Raw genomic sequence first — 22,445 nt, 5'->3', positions numbered from 1 at the left:
TTTATAAAAATAGAAAATAGGAGAGGGCCTAATATGGAGCCCTGAGGGACACCAAGGACAATTGAGAGATGGGAGGATAAGTTGTTCTCCCATAGAACAGCCCGCTGACTGTTGTCTAAGTATGATTGGAACCATTAAATAGCCAGTGTGTCTAGAGGCAGGTTTTTGAGTATATTCATGAGTAAGTTGTGGTTAACCATATTGAAGGCTTTTGATAGATCAAGAAAGAGGGCTGAGGATAGAACGTTGTTGTTGCGATTCTTATTAATACAGTCAGAGAAAAATAAGAGAGCAGAGGTAGTGCTATGAAATGGCCAAAAACCATGTTGGCAGTTGACTAGTAGGTTGTTTTCAATTAGATGGTTTAACAGCTGTTTATGAATGCATTTCTCCATGATATTTGCCAGTGGAGATAATATGGCTGTAGGTCTATAGTCTGATAATCTGTTGGCATTACCACCCTTATGCAAGGAGATAATGTGTAAAATTTTCCAGATTAGTGGGATAGTTCCTTCAGTAATAGTTCTATTATTCATGATGGAAATTGGGTAGGCTATGGCTTTTTCAGTTTTTGCAGGTATTCTGCAGGTAGTAGGTCTGCAGAGAGGGTGGTAGGTTTAAGCTTTTTTTATAAGGCAACAGACAAGGGCTGTAGGAACAGGTTGAAAGTGAAATGATGGGGGTGCATTAGTGATGGAGGTGGTTGATGATGATGTGTCAGAGGATAGCTGATTGGCAAGAGATTGAATGGTCTCTGTGAAAAAAGTGGTAAAGTTATTGGCTATTTGCTTGCGATTGTCATGATCAGAGCCTAAAGGGATGGGTGCCACTGAACGACCTGGGTGTAAGAGTTTATTGATGCCAGACCAAAATTTTTGTGGTTTATTTTGGTGGTTTTGTTGGAGCTCAAAGTAAAAAGTTTGTTTGTCTAGTGATATGGCTTTTTTTGTTTCATTTCTAAGCTGTCTAAACTTTAGTTGATCTGTAGGGTTTTTAGTAGAATGCCAGTTAGCCCACAGTTTGTTTCTAAGGAGAATTTTTTGTTTGGTAGTTTATGAGAGGTTTAATCCTGGCTCTAATTGTATGAGTTGTATGAGTTGGAGCATAGTAGTCTAAAATAGCAAGGAATTTTGAATTAAAGTATTTGACTGCTTCCTCTAGAGATAGGTTTTTCAGGGGTGACCAATCACATGCCGAAAGTTCTTTTTGAAAGCTGTCAGGGTTAAAATTCTTTTTGGGCCTAATTGTCCTATAGGTTGCTGGATTTGGAATGTTGCTCTTATATCTAATTATGAAGGTAAGTGAATGGTTGCTTATATCTTCGGGGATGGTTCCTACTTTATAAGTTTGGTGGTGACTGTTTATGAGAATCCAATCTAAGGTGCTTTCCTTGTGATTAAGTTTATTGGTCCTTGTAGGGGATGTAATGGTTTGAATAAAACCATATAGGTTAATATGAGTAGGTGGCTGTTCAGAGGTACAGCTCCTCCAGTTATTATTAAAGTCACCAAGCTGTATGGTGTCTTGTGGGTAGGTATTAGATAGCCAACTAAAGGTATCCTCTAGGGTGTTAGTGTTATTACCTGGGGGAAGATAAACACAGATGATGTAGATGGATTTATGTTTATTAAGTTGCAATTTGATAATAAGGAATTTGGCCTTACTTGTTAGTGGAGGTTTAGAGTCTATAGGGGTCACCTGTAATCCAGTTTTGTATAGAATAGCTACTCCCTCACCCTTCTTAGCTTTACAGTCTAGATTCAAGATATTATATCCAGGTGGAATACTCTCCTTATCTTGTGTTGTAGTTTTGAGCCGTGCTTCAGTAAGACATGGGATGTCAAATGAATGTACGTCCATGAGTGCATGTAGGTGGGCAACTTTATTATTTATGCTCTGGATATTGAGATGAGCTATCAAGAGTGAGTTTGAGGGTCTGGTGAGCAATTGTGTGTTAGCAGGAATTGGGGTGCAGGACTCTAAAGTTGTGGTAGAGTTTGGACCAGGGTTTGGGTGGATATCACCATATATTAAGGGGTGAACTTGTAATCTCATTGTAAGTTTTAAGAGTCTACATATTAGGTTGTGGAATTTCCTAGCTCTTGGACTATAGAATTTGATGTGAGTCAAACTATGATACTTAGCTGGTAGGTAGTTTGTTGTGCTGGGTGCATATGTATTGTTACGAGGGACTACAAGTATTGGTGTAGAGGTTTGCCTTATGTAGTAATGAAATCCTAGGCAGTTAAGGTATTCATAGATTGTAAGTAGGAGTAGAATTAAGAGAAGGACCTTTGGGAGAGGTGAGCTAGATGTAGGTAACATAATGAGGTAGTAGTTATAGGATAGTGTATATGGTAAGTTCTAACTGTGGTCTGTGTAAAAAAAATAATGAAAGTGGGTTATATCACTTTAAGGAGGTGGATCATGTGAGTGGTTGTGTGCATGGGGGTGTGGTTAGGGAGGATAAATGTAGAGGTAATGGGGTGGGTGGGAATTAGGGGCAGGGTAGGGGAGCGGAGTGAGCCTGTAGGGCAAACAGAGCAGGTAGAGCCAGTGAAGGACTAAACCCTAGGAGAACAATCAGTGGAGTCCTGACTGCCTAGGTAAGTTTGGGGAGAGATTGTTGGGAGGGTTGTTTGAGAGATATAAAGTGTAAGGTAGAAGGATAGAGTGGGACTACAGGAAAGATAAGAATAGGAGATACTGGATGCCTGAGAGTTATATATTAAGATAGTAAGATATGTGTGCAAGGAGATTAAACCTGGGAAAAGGGTGTTGTATTGTGGTCAATAAGATATATTGCAATCATGGCTACTCCTAGGGGCTAGCAGGTCTAGAAGTAAAAGGAGGGAAAAAACAGGAGAAGAGATGGCTTTTGACTGCTGGCTGTCCTGGCTAGAGAGTGTACGTTAAACCTGCAATTTACTTTGTTATTAATTTAAACAAATATATTCATTACACACAATATACTAGTAGACATACTGTCTTGTTCCCTTGAGGGAATGATGCTCAGGGAGAAGTTTAGCTCTATTCTTAGCCCCCCAGGTTTTAGGTAAAGATAAGATTCTTGGTCTTCAGATAGGGCAAGTTCCCAATTCCTAATACAGGATAGGCAGATTGGAGAGCTGGGTACATAAAGTAGAATAGAAAAGAAATTGGTAAAGAAAAACAGGCAGTTGACCACACTTACTCAGATAATAACCATTAAAAGATAATGGATACATAAACCCAATTAGCCAGGTAAAAGTAGTTACTTTTCTGAATGTTCTAAATAGCTAATATAGTAAAGAAATCTAGGCAGTTGCAGTTCTCCAGTTTAACAATACTTATTAGGTTCAGATTGACTCAGTATATTCACAGCTATACAGTTCTAAAAAAGAAAACACAGCTATACAGTTCTACAAACACAGTAGATCAAAGACACTTTGAACAGGAGATAGTGCTGTGTATATGTCACATATATGTCACGTTTCAGCATGTGGTTTTAATACACTAGAGCACTAAAGCAGTTTTGTAATTTCCACACGTGGCTTCACAGTATTGTATACGCTCTACAAAGCACCTATTCTTGATAGAGTTGTACCAATGTTACATAAATGCAGTCTAGATGCAATACTACATTAGTGTATTTTAACTAGTACAGTGTTTAGCCCTACAGTATTGGACTTGGTTCCTAAATAACTGCTTTAGCTTAAATATAACATAGACGACATGTGTGGAGACCAGGATACAACAGAAACACTAGTCAAAGTTAGTGTTTGCTATGTAAAATAGGAACATAGACAGCATCGCTAGACAAAGTCAACTAGAGTAAAATCAGGTAACAGAGGTGCTAAGCTGTCCTGACATGTACTAAGTAAAGCCGGATAACAAATTAGGTATCTATGGGCCCCTCACAATTATTATTGTGTTCATTTCATCAGATTCAACATGTATGGAGCCATTCTACCAAAAATGCTATTCCAACGCAGCATTTGCTGTGTAAAAAGGACCAATATAGCTAATGTAAACTGTGTTTTAACAGCACCCAGTGCGTACACATTCTGCAATAACAAACATGCTATTTTGATACAGCTCATTCAGTTTAAAATAGAACAGATCATTACTGTCTATATTATCACAGTATTCACTGTAATGTAGCTACTTTGAAGTGTAGCCACAAAAATGAGGTAAAGTGCCCAAATAAACCAGGAAACACATTTTAAAACAAAAACAGGCGCCAATGGAAGTGAAATAAATGAGCCAAAATACTTACATTGGAAACGACAGCTGATTTATTAAACTGTGTTTATGTATTGAATAGATCAGCTGTCGTTTCCATTATAAGTATTTTGGCTCGTTTATTCCACTTCCATTGGTGCCTGTTTTTACTTTGAAGTGTATGTATCAGTTGGGAATATTGGGACTATTGATTCAAAATCCTAATGCTATTTGAATTTCCTGCATCCTTTGTTCATCTCCTAAAGAATATATATGCAAAGAATTTAGCATATGTCAAGTTAGGTCCTTTTACCTCTGAATCTATACATATAACAAAAGGCACTAAACAAGAATGTCCCATGTCACTAATTCTATTTGCTCTGACTGAAATATTGGCAGACTCAATTCACAACAATATAAAATCAAAGGAATAGATGTTTATGAACAATACAATTCTAAAGTGATGCTATTTGCTGATGATATATTACTAACATTATCTAATACAAAAGAAACATTAGAACAATTAGATATATTAATTGACAAATTTTACATGGCTTCAGTACTCCATTTCAATAAATCAAAATCAAAATTTTTATTTTCAAATAAAAAGAAAGAACTGCAGACGCAACTTTATCAACATGTTACGGGAATGCAATATAAGGGTAATGAAACTCGATAAGGGTGGTGGGCTTGTGTTTATGGATTATAACATTTATGCGGGAAAAAATGCAAAGTCAACTTAACACTAGGTCTTACGCACTGGCTAGTATCAGTGAGGTAAATTCAGCTTACAACAAAATCAGGTCCATCCTTGAAGACCTTTTTTTAGAAGGGGTCACCGATATTGATTTAATTCGCTATCTGAACATGATCACCCCCAAACTACCAGTTTTATTTGGCACACCCAAGATTCATAAATCAATCAGTGACCCCCCCCCCTTTAGACCTATTGTTGACGGGCGGGGGTCCATAACTTACGCTTGTGCCAAATATGTTGATAGTATTTTAAGGCATTTAGTTGAACAAAAGCCCCAAATATGTAAGGATTCGTGGAGCTTTCTTTATGATATCAATAAAATCCCTTTTAATCAAGATTACTGTTTCCTTGCGATAGATGTAAGGGACTTATACACAGTTATACCTCAAAATGTAGGCCTTGAATGGATAAGAGAGTTTCTAATATCTAGGAAGATTAATAATAACACCATACACTTGGTAGAAACCCTCTTAGAGATTGTATTGACCCGTAATTATATGGTCTTTGATGGTAAAATATATTTGCAGAAATCTGGGGTGGCAATGGGCTCACCCTGCGGTGGGAGTTTTGCCATCTGTATTATGGCGCATTGGGAAAGAACACTGTTATTTAACAATATGTTATTCCAAAACAACGTCGCCTGGTACACTAGGTACCAGGATGACATGTTTTTAATCTGGAAGGGGCCTCTAGCATTAGTGCCATCCTTCATTTCTAACATTTCCCTTATGACTGATTTCCTTGAATTTATGTACAACTTACAGGAAAACAGCATTAACTTCTTGGATATTCTCTTATCTAAAGATAGTGTCAATTCTAGGTATAAAAGTGTTATCTATAGGAAGCCCACCTATTCTAACGCTTTTGTACATTTCGCTTGCTGTCACCCTTACCACCAGAAAAAGGCTGTGGTAAAAGGACAAATGGTAAGGGCAGCTAGGATGATCTCTGATGAAACATATTTCATTGAGGAATGCATGCATTTGGGATCTATGTCCACTAATAGAGGGTATCCATTTCTATGGTGGTCAATATTACATCTGAAGTTGTTTATAAACGTCAAATAGGCCATTTTAGTCCAATTTTGTCAAACCTTAACAACCAGTGCGAAGTAGAATTAAGTAACGAAAGAGTTTTTGGTAATAAGGGTGGCGATCATGTTTTAAAGACAAGTTTCTTGTGTACTTATAGTTTGAATCATTTTAAAATAAGAGAGGTATTTAGCAAGAATTGGGCCCTTATTATAGGGGATAGTGCCCTGTTTAATTTGTTTGGAGCAGAACCCAAAATTACTTACAGGTGGAGACTTAACTTTAAATCTATACTTGAAGTTAAGCAGTATACAAAACATGTTAAAAATATGGGTATGGCTAAGTGTGGGTCATGTCGACAATGTAAACATGCCAGTACAGGACCTTATACACAGGTAGATGAAGTGCAGTAAAAATCAGAGATAAAACATACAGTTTTAGAGGCAAATACAATTGTGAGACTAGAAGCGTGATATATTCTGCTTGTTGTGAGAAATGCGCTACTTTCTATATAGGGAAAACCGAAAGGAAATTAAAGCAGCGCATTTACGAGCACTATTATGCCATTAGTAGGAAGGACTCTACTAATGCTCTGGCCAGGCATATTATAGAAAATACAGAGCACAGTTTTAAATTTTCCATTCTTAAACATATTGAAACTGATTTAAGAGGGGGACCTTGGCAAGTCCAGTTAGAGATGGAAGAGGTGTTTTGGAAGATAAGAACTCCCACTTGCATGTATCCTGGGCTTACTGAGTATGTTTCCATTAGTAGTATTCTTAAACATATTGCCATGAAAAGGTGATCCTTGCCTTTTGAGTTTGAGAGTTGTCTTATATACATTTTATATTTTAATTGTTTTACACAGTTAGTTACTGTTTATTGGAACATAATTTACTGATTTATACCTTATGGTCTTAATTTTTAGGTAAAATATATAGGCAATTTTTATTGTATTGTTGATATAAAGTGTAATGTTTACCCATGCTTTTAGATTTGCGCTATGTCACTTTTAGCAAAAAATTGGGTCGTCACATTATAACTTGGTAGTGGATGAGTTTTCTGTGAGGGCTTTTTTGAGAAAGTTTTTATGTGTTCGGGTTTAACGCTGGTTGTGGTTTTAAATGTTTTTTGAGTGTTTTGGCTAATTACTTAATTGGCCATTATCATGACTGTATATAAATACTTGGGTAAATGTCTTTGGACTTTGTCTGAGGAAAGAGAGATATTGTTCCCTCCGAAAGCACTAATAAATTTGAGTTCAAGTTCGTCTTTCAAGCCTGTGATTGCTCTTTTACAACCTCGCTTTTTTGTTTTTAAACAGTTTGTCAGTTTTTTTGAGTTTGAGTTTATATTAATCAGGTCGGTATTTTTTTTCAATATTTTTATGGTTTATATTAATCAGGTTGGTATGATGAAACACCAAATTAGTGAATTCTGACATTTCAGTATATTTCAATATAGACCCTCTGCATGTTGTTTCAGAGGATCTACTTCAGTTTATCGAATTAACATAACACTGAAACTGAAAACATTGAGATGAGAACATCAAATTTACACAAGAATGATGGCTTATAAAAGTGAAACCCACAAAACTGAACATACAGTAATGGGTGTTATAACATCTTGAGAAGTGTTGTTATAGCTTTAAAAACTCCAATGCTTTGATCCTGTAAATTTTGATTTTGTAAGCCATCATTCTTGTGTATGTTCAATGTTCTTGTCTCAAAGTTTTTAGTTTTGGTGTTATGTTAATTCAATAAAGTGAAGAAGACCTGCTTCAGTTGGTTGGATAGCATGTCTGACTATTTGGTAAAAGGTAATGATTGGAGGTTTTAAGAAGAAGGATGTGGGGACCTGTGAAATTAATCCACAGAGGCACGAGCTCAACCAAGCAGCACTTTATTGCACAAAGACACACCGGTTCTCCACAACTGACCTAGGTTTCGTCCAAAAGACTTCTTCAGAGTGTGTTGAACCAGATTTAAATACATACACTTGATTCAATAATGCAATCACAATGAATGACAGCCAATGAAAAATAACATTCAATTAAAAACAATTAAGAACCATGATATGAGCATAAAATACCCCTCCCCCAAGCTGATGATGAAAAGTACCTAAACAACTGTTTGTGTGTGTGCACAAATATGCATAACTGTTGAACAAACTTAAACTCAATAGCATCCACGAAATTGTATGGAAATAAAAATGAAAAAAATAATGATGAATAATGATAATAATAAAGAAAATAAAAAATGAAAGTGTAAATCAAAATGAAAAATGAAAAATGAATGAAATAATAACCAAAATAATAATAAAAATACAGAATATGTTTAAAAATTCTAAATTATGAAGGTATTGAATGTAGTACATCAACCCCAATAGATAAACATGAACTGCCACTCAAGTTCAGTCATGGCTTGTTAAGCTAATATATGCCTTAACCTCAAGAATGGCTTGATTGAAATGAATTCATTCAAACCCGGATACTGATATGCATTTAATCTAAATTGCCATTTCAGTTCACTTACATCTAAATGATAGTCAGTAGTCCTACCCTGTTGGTCTTTAACTAATTGCTGTATAACGCAAAATTTAAAACTGTGATCATTGTATGTTGTAACATGTCTGGCTAAAGCATTGGTAGGCTTCTTATGATGAATATCCAGAATGTGCTCCCTTATTCTTTCTCTAAAGTGCCTACATGTCTTGCCTACATAAAATGCAGTGCATACCTGACATTTAGCAAGGTAAACAACATTAACTGAAAAACAGTCATAATGCCCCAAGATATTAATGGGTACATTATTGATCACAATTCTATTCCCAGTGGTCATCATATGCCTACAGGTCAAGCATCTACCACATTTGAAATTTCCTACAATTTTGTTGCTTAAATTGTCATTACTCATAGCACTTCTATCGAGCATCTCTTTCAGGGCTAAATCCCTACGAAATACAAATTTAAGTTGACGTGCAACAAAACCTTGAAACTCTTTTAATCTCGTAAAAGATCCCCAATTCTTTTCTATGATCTTCCTAATATAGTCGGTGTCAGCATTAAAGGTGAGTATAAACAAGAAATTCCCATTGAATGAGACATTGTCACTACATAATTCAGTTTCATCATTGAATAAATCAACATCACTTTTAAGAATAGGTTAGATATAACCTCTATTTCTTTTGTAAAGTATTTCTTTTCTAAGCTCCTCACACATATACCTAGGATAACCTATATTTAAAAATAAGTTTACCATGAATTCTAACTCAACATGGAAGTCGATCTCCTCACTAACCATACATGCCGCCCTGACCATTTGACCTTTAACAATGGCTCTTTTTTGGATGTGGGGACCTGACCTGGTAGGGATCATACTTAATATTAACAGGTTGTTGTAAATAGTCTATAAGCAGTGGCCATTTTAATTAACTTCCAAATAGTATTTGATAAAATAGGGTTGTAATTCTTGTGGGTGATTATTTTTGACAATAAAGTGTACCTAAAAGTTATATGATGAAAATCAAATAGTTATAAGTAAATCCTGCAGCTCATATGTTAAAACTATTACAACTATCATGTAATATCTATCATACTATATGACAAGGGTATCCGCTGTCATATTCATTATTTGTTTTAGGTACCTTTGCCCATTACAATATCCTCATAAATCAGTTTATAAACAATAACATTGAGGTACCAGGTGCTTTCAGGACATGGTTTGTTGACAATTGTATTGTATGGCTTAATTGTCTTTTGAGATTTATATGGCAACTTGAAGACACATTTTTGCTATTTGCGCAGCTCTCAGGTTTATGAGTGAATATGACCAAAACCGAATATCTTCCATTGTATAATGCTATGCATTATGATCTGCAGCACAGCTCTCAACTTTCCAGATTTTTGTAGAATGTCAAGAATTTTTGCCTCATATTTTTTGGTCTGTTCCTCATAAAATTTGTGGTTTTCTCTCAAGTTATTGAGGATTGAAGTCAGTAAGTAATAACCTATGTTTGAGTTCTAGACTTCATAACCTTCAGAAAATGTAAGCTAACACAAATCCTATTATTCTAACAGCTTTCAAAGTTTATTAAGAGCAATATTTAAAATCTGTCCCTATTTTTGGGCTGCTGTCCTACGATTGCTTTAGGCTTTGTCCAGATTTCTTTCACTAAGAGGTTGAGAGATATGATCTGCAGAAAGTGTCCAACCTCCTAGTAACTAAATATGTCTATTTAGGTACAGAATGTACACTGAATGTGACTAAGGGTATTGAAATCAACTTTATACTATTGCTAGAAAAAAATAGAGATATGAATTGTTTGCTAGAAGAAGTAAAGCTTACCATTTTGAAGCAAGGTTGCAGGTTGTTAACATGTTGCTGCACAAAGTTTTATTTATGATAAGGTATTTAACACATGAAGACTTTACTACTTATGTGAAGAAAGTGCAAACTTCATGACCCCAGCAGGAGAACCCTACTTCTCAACCTCTTAGTGCAAGAAATCTGCACAAAGCCTAAAAGGCCCCAAAATAGAGACATGTTTTAAATATTGCTCTTACAAACTTAGAAAGTTGCTAAAGTAACATGGTTTGTTTTAACATAGATTTTCTAAATGATTTGAAGTCTGAAACGCAAATGTATGTCATTATTTAGTGACTTCAGAACTCAGATCACCCTAATGATTTGCCAGAAAACAACAAATTTTATGAGGAACAGACCAAAATATGAGCCAAAAATCTGACATTCTGTGAAATCTGGACAGTTGAGAGGTATGGGGAAAACTCTTAGCAATAACTTGTACAGAACAGCATATACCCACAGATCACAAAGAGAAATGTGATCACTTCCCAAGGTATAAGGCTGAAAGAGTGTGAAAAGAAAATAATCATTTCACCACCTAACTCTGCAACTTAGAAGGAGACTTCCCCTGCTTGGGGACACAGGGACACCATGCTAAGAATGATCTTACATTTGATTACAGCCCTAAAAGAAAAAAAAAATGACTCAACCCTATATGACCTTCCTGGAACACTCATTAGACAATATAACACCCTCTACAGAGACTCCAGACAGGAGAACAGAAAACAAAGTATTCCCTTGACTTTCATTGAAGACTAAAAGGAAATCAAGAAAGTGATCACTGACAATTGGGGTGTTATAACAGATAACAATCAAGTGAGAAAAAAAATTCTGGGGCCTGGCCACACCTTTGTTTTCAAAAAAGTCTAAAGTATGAGGGACTGGCTAAAAACCAAGGACAAACCTGATATCATCAACCAGAGTAACTACAGTTATGGGCCAGCTTTTGCCAACACCTCAGTAATTTGAACCACTTTGACTGCCCTGTGCTAAAGAAAAGAATGTGGAGCCCCTTAAGTGGTGATTGTAATAAGAAGTTTGAGATACATATAGCCAAGTGTAACACCTACAATGCCTTTTATGTGGGAAAGACAACCAATAAGTTCAAAAGAAGCACTGCAAATCATTTCTCTGACATAAGGCTTAAAAGCCTTGCACATCCATTGACAAAACACTGCCTAGACTTCCCTAAGCAAAATGGCTTCAAGTTCCACATTCTGGACATCTTAGAGATTGGCCCATTAGAAGGCAACAAAAATATTATGCTTGAGAAAAATGGAGCTAAAGTGGCAAATAAAACACAATGCACACACAAGGCACCAGGAATGATCTCCAGCTGGTCATTCAAAAGCTTCTTGGCCCTGAGAAAGCTCCTCCGTAAAGCCTTCTCAAGCTTTACTGCAAGGTTAATGACATTTAAGTATGAACTAATTGTTTAAAACCACCTATCTCACATTTCTATTGACTTTGGTGGCAATTCTGGTTCATGCACTGTTTTTTTCACTACTTGCCATGCCTGTTTATCTATCTGTTCATGGACTTTATATGTAAAATTAACAATACCTTTTCAGACAGTATATCTATGGAGTATTGTATGCCTAATTTTACTTATGTTGCATATATAATGATGAATTATCTGAATCATTTGTTTTATGTATCAAAACATTTTAAATAGTGTTTCAAAATATTATACAGTAATTTTTTTTTTTTGGTGTGCCCCTTGCCACCCATAATAACTGCAAAAGCTGCTGGTTTGCCTAATGGCCCACATCAACAAAAATATCTGAAGGTGATAATTAACTCACCCAATAACCACTTTCTAGGAAAGAGCCACCAGGATCTATTTGCCTTCATGTTTCTTACATTTCAGTGTTTCAAAATTATTTTTCTTATAGTCCCTATAAAAACTACTGTCAAGAACTCCAGGTTCTTAAATAGGTTAAAATACGTGTATTGATTTGTTTGATTTTCCTTTTAGACATAATCTTACAAATGGATGTTGTTCTTCTATGTACAGTTATGTACAGTTTCAATTATTTTCAACAACTGTCACTTTGATACTTTAGATTTGAGTTTTCATATTTACTTTTGTAGTTTCTTAACCTTATTTAACTGTCTGGTTAAAATAACCATTCAATTACACAGTTTATAGAAGGAGATTGGAGAAATTAAACACAGGACTTGATAACAGCTCATAGCCTAAACCATCTCTGCTAACCTTAAAAGACTAAATCCAAAAGTGCATTATTTTTGCATTCCATTTTGGTGGTAAGGAACACTACCTGTCATAACATCATGAAAGATTAAATCCAGTGTTCTCTGCTAACCTCAACAGATATATATGGATTTTATTTTTATTCTTCCTTTTGAGTATTTATAAATAATGAGATGGATAGTTAATGGACAGACAGTTTAGGGTAACTTTTCTAGAATACAAAACTCTAATGAATGCATATACCTTCATACTGAACAGAAGAGAGGAAATGAAGTAACCATACAGCATGAAGAGTTGAGGTGATGATACCTACATAAGAGCAATTTTTGGATAGTTTAATATTCTCAAACAAGTGATAACTATCTAACAAACCTTGCAAACCTGCTCAGCATTAATATCTGGAGTGACATTTGCTTATCAGTGATAACCAGAGTAATTTGCATTTTACTGTAATTAAGTGTCTTGCAAGTTAGAAATACCACTGATTGTTTGAACTTGATCCATGTGCAAATAGCTTCAGTCTGACTTATTTAAAAGTCCAGCCATACTAATGACTTCTAAAAAGAAATTCATGATTTTGGCATATATTTAACAATCTGGAGATGCATTTATGTTTCAGATAAGCCCAGCAGCTAGGTCATTTACTCTTAGTGACAAGGTACAGTTTCCATCATTTCTCCGGACAGCTCCAAATGGAATAATGGAGACAATCGCCACTGCTAAGCTCCTGATATACTTTGGATGGACCTGGGTTGGAATCATAGCATCAGATGATGATTATAGTCAACAGGGTAGCCAGAATCTTAAGGCAGAGATAATTTTAGCTGGTGGCTGTGTGGCTTTCCTGGAAACCATTCCTAATGTTAATTTCCAGAAGAAAGTTTCAACCATAATAGATCAGATGCATAGTCTTTCTGTAAACACAATTGTGGTTTATGCAAGTATTTCTGTATGGCTGCCTCTGACTGAAGAAATTGCTAAATATGATACTCATGGAAAATTATTTTTTAGTACCACCAGATCATGCACTGTGTCCAGAGAAGTGTTTAAGGAAAACATCTGGGATATAGTTAATGGTACACTAGGAATGTCATGTAATGAAAAACCTGTGCCAAATTTTCTTGAATTTCTTTATAATATTCATCCATCCAAATTTTCTAACAGCCTCTTTTTTATAAGGTTCTGGGAAAAGGCATTCAGCTGTAAATGGCCTTTGACTTACACTAATATATCAACCATGCCTAAGGAAGTTTTGAATAGTGATATATTCTGCAGCACTGAGGAGAATATTATGATGTTAGACCCTGCCATGTTTGACATATCAAATATGAGATTTGCTTACCGCATTCACAATGCAGTCTATGCTATAGCACATGCCTTAAATGATATGATTACATGCCAACCTGGGGGTGGGCCTTTTTTTAATAGATCATGTGCTGACAAGCTGAACTTTTACCCTTGGCAGGTAAGTAAATGTATTTGCCACAAGTAGAATTTTATTACAGAACTTTAAAATCCAGCTTCTGTTTTTGAACATTTTCAAGCATGACTTTAAAATCTGTGCGACTTGACTTTTTTGATTACCTTGCAAAATGTCTTCTGATTGCTATTTTTCATTTCATTGTGTAATATAACCAAATAAGTTACTTATGCTTTTCATTTCAAAGGACCAAAAGATCATCAAGCTTAAAGCAATGGACCTCTCACCAAATGCTTAGGAATGAAAAAAAAAATGTGATGGTTACTGTATAACTCAGGACATACATTAATACAGTATAGCTGTTAAGCATTTTTGTCCTTCTATAAACAGGACTTCAGCAGTAGATGTGCTTGGTCACATCTGACTTTCAATTTAAGTAAATTAATTAATTGAGATTGATGAGAATAAGGTAAATCATATGCTGACTGTTTAGTATTTTGAGATGTAGTGTTGACTATAATTAAAATGGGTTCCTATTATGTACGTGAATGCTTAAAGTTGAGAATGGTATTTAATCGAACGTGTTTACCCGAAATGGCAAAATTCCAAAAGGTTGGAACAACTATTTTTTTCCCAGGGGAAAAAAAAATCACTGGGCCATTTTCAGGACTTTGCCATTTCTTCCACTGTGGTGCGATCTCAGAGTTGGTATATTTAAGTGGGGGGGGGCCCCACTTTATTTTGTGTTTTTTTTTTTTTTTTTGTAGTATTTTTTTATGGATCAGCAATTTTTTTTCCCCTGGGAAAAAAATGCTGATTTATGTGTTCAGCATTTTGGATTTTCGAAGTGCTTGGGTCAATTACACAGTGTTTCTAATTTCAAGCATTCACTGATATAATATAGACCCATTAAAAGTGTTTGCTGTTTATGTGGGCAGATCTTATGTGGAATTGTGCAGAGGAGAAAGGCAGATCTTACACTTTATCAATGGAGTAAAAATGCAGCAAATGATGTAAATGCTTACTAGTCAATTTCATTTATGAGGGATTATAGATCATAGTGACCAATTTCCCATTTGCTATTGGTATTAGAGGAAAATAAAGTTGCACAACATAAAAAAGTCTTTTGGCTTTTCCCAGTTAGAGGTCACAACAGCGATGATTGGCAATGATTTTTAAGGTGTCGAGTTGCCAGCCCAGCATCCAACCTTCACAGAAGGCACATACACACACATGCACCTACCTGCATGTCATTAAAGTTCAATTGACCACAGGGAGGACATGTAGACTCCACACAGTAGGTGCTCCAGCCAAGAATCGAATTGGAAAACCTCTTGCAATCACTACACCACCGCAGCACAACATGTTGGGTTGTATATATTGCATTATGCCAGTCCTGTAACATATATTGTATAGTTAAAACTGAATGTTATCTACAACAAAGATTCTATGAATATGTATAGGGTATAAAAATAAAATATGGAGAAAATACTTTATAAAAACATATTAAAGTCTACCAATTTTTATGAAGTTCCATTTTTTTTTTTTTGTTGTTGTTTTTAAGATTTCCAACTTCTTTAACTTATTAACCCTGAGTACCTTCTCGGGGCACCTTTGTGCTTACAGCCGAGTGCTCTTTGATACGCTAGAAAAGCTATGATCCACCCAAGTACCTTCCACAAGCGATGCTAACTTTGCAGTAACGTTTTAGCTCCACTGTTAAAAATTAAGTTGAAAAAGTTCCTGAATTTTGTCAGGTACCTTTTCAACTTAGTTTTCAGTGTGGAGTAACATGAGGTTTACAATTATATTTTATGAGAAATCCAACCAAATGTTGTTGAAGTGCTAAAGTATAACCAAGTAACAAGTAGTAGCACAATGTTGCGAGTCCACAGATAGGATTTATTAGTACAAAATACACGAATAGTTAAGCGCTTTCATCAAACAGTATGACTTTGTCAGAACAATTAAAATATGAGCTTTCAGGCTTAAATAACCCACAGTTTGAATTCATTGGTCTAGAAATTAACAAATCGTATTTCAAACATGCCAAATCTCAAGCATAATGAAACAAATGAATAAAACCAGCATTAAACATGCATGCCATTGCAAGGTGCATATAAAAATAAAAGTAAAAGAATATAAATTGTTGACATTTTAAAAAGTACTTTCTTACATATTAAGAATTACCTCACTGACTGAACAGCCAGTGTGTTATATTAAATCTGCCTTCTCTTTCAAAACACTCATAATTGAAAGATGCTCATTATACCATGACCCCCCCAAAATGTGCACGCTGATTGGCCAGCGTGCACATTGTAAATCGAGTTATACTAATGGAAAAAGGTCCAGTCACCTTGACTTTTTTCCATTAGTATAACTCTACTTTTAAAACACTGTCTCACTATGTTAAATGGGTTTAACATAGTGAGACAGCTTTAAAATAAGCAACAGAGATCTCCGTTGCTTATTTTAAAGCTGTCTCGCTATGCTAAACCCGTTTAACATAGCGAGACAGGTTTTAAAAAAAAAGCAACGGAGAAAGCAAGATCTCCGTTGCTTTTTTTACTGTTTCGCTATGTTAAATGGGTTTAACATAGCGAGACAGTTTTAAAATAAGCAACGGACATCTCCATTGCTTATTTTAAAACTGTCTCGCTATGTTAAACCCATTTAACATAGCGAAACAGTAAAAAAAAAAAGCAACGGAGATCTTGCTTTCTCCGTTGCTTTTGTCCACAGCTCTGATGTACTGCACAGGCGCGCAGTACATCAGAACTGCCACGGATGCCAGACATCTGTGGAAGGGCAGTAAACAGGCATTATACTATGCCATTATTTAAGAAAAGTAATAGTTTCTTTTCTTAAATAATGTCATGGTATAATAGCAATAACCCACTTCTGGGTGTGGGTAATGCTGTATTTACCCATGGTTGGCTTTGTTTGGTCCCTCGGGCTTCGCCCTCGGGACCAAACCACGCCAACCGTGGGTAAATCCAGCATTACCCACACCCAGGCATGGGTTATTGCTATATTAATGCCTGGGGGGTGGTCAGCAGCCAATCGAAGTTGCCACATCAATTCCTTCTTATGCAACCTATTTTGCCAATCACCCCCCCTCACATTGACTGTGACAAAATCCAAGATACCAAACTTAAAACCACTAAAATTCCTACATAAACCACTGTGTTTATATAGTGCATTAGTATTTTTTGCACATTTAATATCATATATATGCTCATATATCCTGTTCTTCAACATCCTTTCCATCTTTCCGACATAGAATGAAGAACAGGAATTATATTTAGCAAGATATACCAATTTGCTGGAACAACAATTTCCATTTTTCAAGTAAATATGACACTTGTTGGAATTATTAATAATGATGTCACATTCAAGCATTATATATGAACAGTAGTGACATCTACCACAAGGCTTACTACTGTATGAGTTTCTCTATTTTTCATTAGAATTTCTAGAAACCTCGACCAAGGATTTTATGTTACTACCCACTTTGGTAGAAAAAATAGGCTTGTCCCCAAGAACCCAGATTATTTCAGGATTAGTTCTGAATATATTCCAATTCTTTAACAAAGTTGTTTTGACTTGAGAATAAAAGGGACTAAACTGTACTACGCATGCCTGTTGGAAATTAGTACCAACCCTGGTATTACCAAAATCAATAGTATCTCCTGGTTTATGGTTAGTGCTACCCAGTAATGGTTTATACACGGTACCCCATTTTTCACCAACATCATCGAGTATTGAGTCAATGAAGTGCCCCGGGTAGCCTCTCTTTAAGAACATCTTCCTTAAATTCTGAAATTCTAATATCACCTCCTCTTTTGTAGTGGTCATTCTCGCTATCCTCACTGCCTGCCCCTTTACAATACTTCTATTCTGGCATGCATGTTTAATGCTGGTTTTATTCATTTGTTTCATTATTCATGAGATTTGGCATGTTTGAAATATGATTTGTTAATTTCTAGACCAATGAATTCAAACTGTGGGTTATTTAAGCCTGAAAGCTCATATTTTAATTGTTCTGACGAAGTCATACTGTTTGATGAAAGCGCTTAACTACTCGTGTATTTTGTACTAATAAATCCTATATTTTATGAGAAAATCAGCTTGCCATGCACTGTATATCTCCTTGTGATCACAGCAAGCCGATTCTGCATGTGTTGCAGGAAGCAAGTGGTGTCAGACAATTGGATTCTTGCACTCCAACCAGGGGTGGCTCGTGGCAACGGACTGCCGGACTGCAGCCCCCTCAGCAAAAAAAAGAAAAAAGTACTTTTTTGTGTTTATTATTTTTTTTTTTACTGTCTCAAGACAGATCAGTAAGTTGCAGTTCTACTCCGAGTCCGACTCATCTTTCAAGTTCCTGCTTCGGCGTCGGCGAGTACGCGCATGTGCACTTTGACCACCTCGGGTTGCGGCGGTTTTAAATAAATACTTTTTTTTGTTTCTGCTGCAGCCTGGTGAGCAAATTAAGGCATCAGTGTGATGCCCAGCAGTCTATGCAGTTCCAAACCGCATAGAATTGGAAGGGGTTCAGACTAAGATGTCCATAGGCACGTACATGACGTGCTTGGGCTAAATGGCTTCTGATTGGTTGTCGCTCTCTTCCCGGGCTTTATGTGCTGGGAAAAGAGCGAGAATCAAACAGTTTCAGTTGTGGACTGATTCGTGAGTCAATCACAGACACAGTAAAGTGAACAGTGAAGGATTTATCATTTGCGGCGATTTGCCATTGGATTTCTATTTTTTTTTTTGGCAGCCTATATTTTGTCAGCTAATAGCTGTGCTGAAGAAAAACTGAAGAAGTACTAGAAGAAGTTAGAAGAACAGAGTACAGAGAGTTTTCTTCTTAGTGGTATGTGTAGTATTTTTTATTGTCCCAGCCCACTGCATCTTTTTTAATTGTCATTGTTTATCTAGGAATTATTTCACATTCACACCAAACATGATTTCTCTGCTTTATGCATTAATATGTAGCAGTACTATATACATTTTAATTGCCATCAAAATAAAACATAAAAATGTTGACATCCTGCTTTCTCTTTATCTTTAAGCAAATGTGTACAGTAATCATAAATTCAAATAATATTTACTTTTATGCTGAAGTAATAATACTAAGGAAACAAAAAGATTAGTCCGTGAAATTGATGCTACAGTGAGATGGAGAAACATGTAATTAAACAAGAGGATAATGCATCATTTTCTAGCTGATTTGAGAAATTATTTTTATTTGTGTGATTCTTTTGTTGCCAAATGGTCATGTTTTTCAGACTTGAATTATTCATGCCAGATTTTATAGTTGCATAAATATATTTGAGTGATACCTTTCTCTGACATCAGGTGTCTCACCATAACACTCCAAGAAGAGGCTTGAAACCTTTCAGTTTCTGTCATTTAAAAAAGGTGTTGCAGCTCTCTGATAGCAATTAACAACTGACAAAAATATCTGTTTTAGCATGAATTGGGAGATCACAGTTATTTTCTCATTAATTTACCGCTCTCTTTGTACAAGAAATTTTGCAGACCTGAGGTATGAATGTAACAAGGGACCATGCTGTTTCCAAGAATATATACAAGAATCAAAACTAAGGCTGTTGAATTTGTTCATTTATGCTTGTTTTCACTCATTTAATTTACTGCACAGTATGTCAGCTCCTACACTTTCTAGCATGTAGCAAACATACAAGCAAAGGCTCAACAAATGCAGAGTGAGGTCTGCATCAGTGTAGGTGATAAAACATCGGCATATCTGAAAGTTACATTAAAAAGAATGATATAACCGAAAGGTGATAAAACATCAGCATGTCTGAAACTTACATTAAAAAGAATGATATAGCAGAATGAGATATTGTGAGAACATTTACTTGCATTTTACAATTGTATCCTATATAAGCAGAAGACACCTCTTTATTCCTTGATTCACAGTGGTCAAATGCAATAGCGGGACAATTCCTTCTTTTGGTTTGTGGTCATCAAATTCAACGTTATGTACTTTAAGGAGTAAAGTAAGTAAGTATAGCCTATGTGCATTACTGGAGTCATATAGATTAAGAAGAAAAGAAGACATGGAAGTGCAGCATCTAATATATCCAGGGTGCAGACAAATGCTAAGAACAAATAAATCATTTAGATAGATAAGCATTCCAAGTTGAGGATATAAGCCTGACAATTTGTGAATCATTCATGAAGCACAACCTCCATATATTGATATTACACTTCTTACATCATAAAATATGCATTTACAAACGGCATGACATTTGAATATCTCTGAGCATGCATGTGTTTGTGTGGTTTGTGTTTCCATGTGTGCTTGTGTGCATGTGAGCAGGTGAATGCATGTATGTGTGCATTTCAGTGCCTGAGTTTTTCCAGTATGTTTTTATTCAAGCATTTGAGAATGATTGATGTATACATAGACATACAGATTAAACTGTAGGTAGCTCCAGATTCATTATTATCATCTCATTCAAAAAAAGGTATACGCACATAAAATCATCTGCATACATACATCCATTGCATGAACATGTGCATGCACCATCTTTTTTTTTTTTTTTTTTTTTGTAATGTCTGTTCTTCATATTTGGAGACATTTTAGTGGTTTATTGATGTCAGTGTTAGCGATGGTTAATCAATATTGTCAACAGCTGATTTGTCAGCATACTTTATCATAGCTGTACAGTCAAATACCTCTTTATCCTGTCAGTGTAACTGAATATTGAAACTTTTAGTTATTATGGTTATTATCAGTTTTTATTGTTGTGACTTTTTTTTTTTTTTTGGAATTCACCCGTCTCTGAGATTCTGTGACCTATGAAGATAGCATATTAAGAGATTACTCATCATGGAGCAGATGATCCATGTAGGGTAATGGGACCCCCACAGAATGATTTATTTAAGTTTTCTGTGATGAGCAGTAATTTGTGTTTGTGTTATCCACTTCTTTTGTCTATCCAGTTTAGATAAGTTGGTTTCAATTTGTTGGGCCAAAGTATGTTCAGGATACAATTTACTCATACAAGGCCATTCATAAAGTCTAAAATGTAGTTGTTTTACATAGTTTATTTTTAAGTTTAGATAAAGACAAACATTCCCTTTATTCAAGTAATGCCATTTTCCAGTTGTGGTCAGTGTTCAATTGAGATTTTATTTTTAACTTGGGCAATGTCGGTTTAAGGGAATGTGTGCTTTTGGGTATACCTGCATATGTGTGTGTGTGTGTGTGTGTGTGTGTGTGTGTGTGTGTGTGTGTGTGTGTGTGTGTGTGTGCGTGTGTGGGCAACATGCATCATTGAGTAGATCTTTATTTGATGTAAACAGTCTTTTTATTTTTTAGTTTATTTAGGCATATTTTGAAGCATAAATAACAAGTCCTAGGAGCTGGGCATAGCCTCCTTGCAATATACAACACCAACGTATACAATTTTAATGTAAATGAGAGCATCTGGAAATATTCCTTGGGTTAAAATCTTCTTCATGACATAGTCTGAATCCAGAACATCTGCATTTCCTAAATGTATATATAGGCTACTATTTCCATTCTAATTGCAGCAAATAGAGTTTTACTTCCTAGAAGGACAATTTGTTAATGTGACCTTGCAGATGGAACACCTTACATTAAAAATTAACATATGTGATTATTTAATAGTGAATCCATAAGTATATAAAAAGTTGTCATAAAGAAATTGTTTTTGTTGAGGCTGTCACTGTGGCAAAGAGGAATAAACTGCTGAAAATGACCTAAATGACCAGAGTTCAAATCATGGGTCAGGTGCTAGAAGAGGGAGGAAGTGATTAGGCTCTGCTGGGTGTCCGTTCCCTGGAGAAGGGAGTAGTGGTTCTAACAGACTGATTATGACCATTCAAGCAGAGGCTTGCAGGCCACCAAAGCATCTGGATCTGGGGTGTTGGCTTGGTAATTCAAGAGTAAAAGCAATCATCAAGTATGGAAAAATGCAAATGCACATAGAAGTGTTAGGATATCTGGTGGTGACAGAGCTGCTGTCAGCCACAGCAGGTACAGTTAAGGCCTCATTGTAAATGCATCATTTTTGGGATGTCAATGAGGACATAAACATGGCTGTCTGTATCATAGCTCTCAGTTTTCTCTTACTCCTATTTTGGGATATTCACTATAGACAGAGAAATTAACTTAAAACTAATAGTGGGAGACTCAGTAGTCAGCCAGCATAGGAGAAGAAAGACACACAGAAAAAAAAGAACTCATAACTGGTACAGGAAATAACTGGCAAATATCTAATGTAACATAATTTTGTGTTTAATGTCATACAGATATGCTGAGAAATCAGTGAAACTACATCAAAATGTTGACCATACCTCTCAACCTCTTAGAGCAAGAAATCTGGATAAAGCCATAAATAATGGGGGGACAGTATCCCAAAAATAGGGACACTTTTTAAATATTGATCTTACA

At 35.7% G+C, this 22,445-nt stretch overlaps 1 protein-coding gene across 1 annotated transcript in view; it reads left to right on the top strand.

Moving 5' to 3' along the window:
- The first annotated feature begins 1,291 nt into the window (after positions 1 to 1,291).
- The window catches only part of LOC122797861 (extracellular calcium-sensing receptor-like), a 176,172-nt gene continuing 155,018 nt past the window's right edge, over positions 1,292 to 22,445 (top strand). Inside the window, exons 1-2 of the mRNA XM_044066382.1 lie at positions 1,292 to 1,297; positions 13,190 to 14,035. Of these exons, the coding sequence (XP_043922317.1) occupies positions 1,292 to 1,297; positions 13,190 to 14,035 (852 nt within the window). The remainder of the gene's footprint in view (positions 1,298 to 13,189; positions 14,036 to 22,445) is intronic.

Source organism: Protopterus annectens, chromosome 3.part1, assembly GCF_019279795.1.
Source record: "Protopterus annectens isolate FY-2018-M chromosome 3.part1, PAN1.0, whole genome shotgun sequence".
Classification (NCBI taxonomy): Eukaryota; Metazoa; Chordata; order Ceratodontiformes; family Protopteridae; genus Protopterus; species Protopterus annectens.
This window is presented reverse-complemented; position numbering and strand designations above follow the sequence as displayed.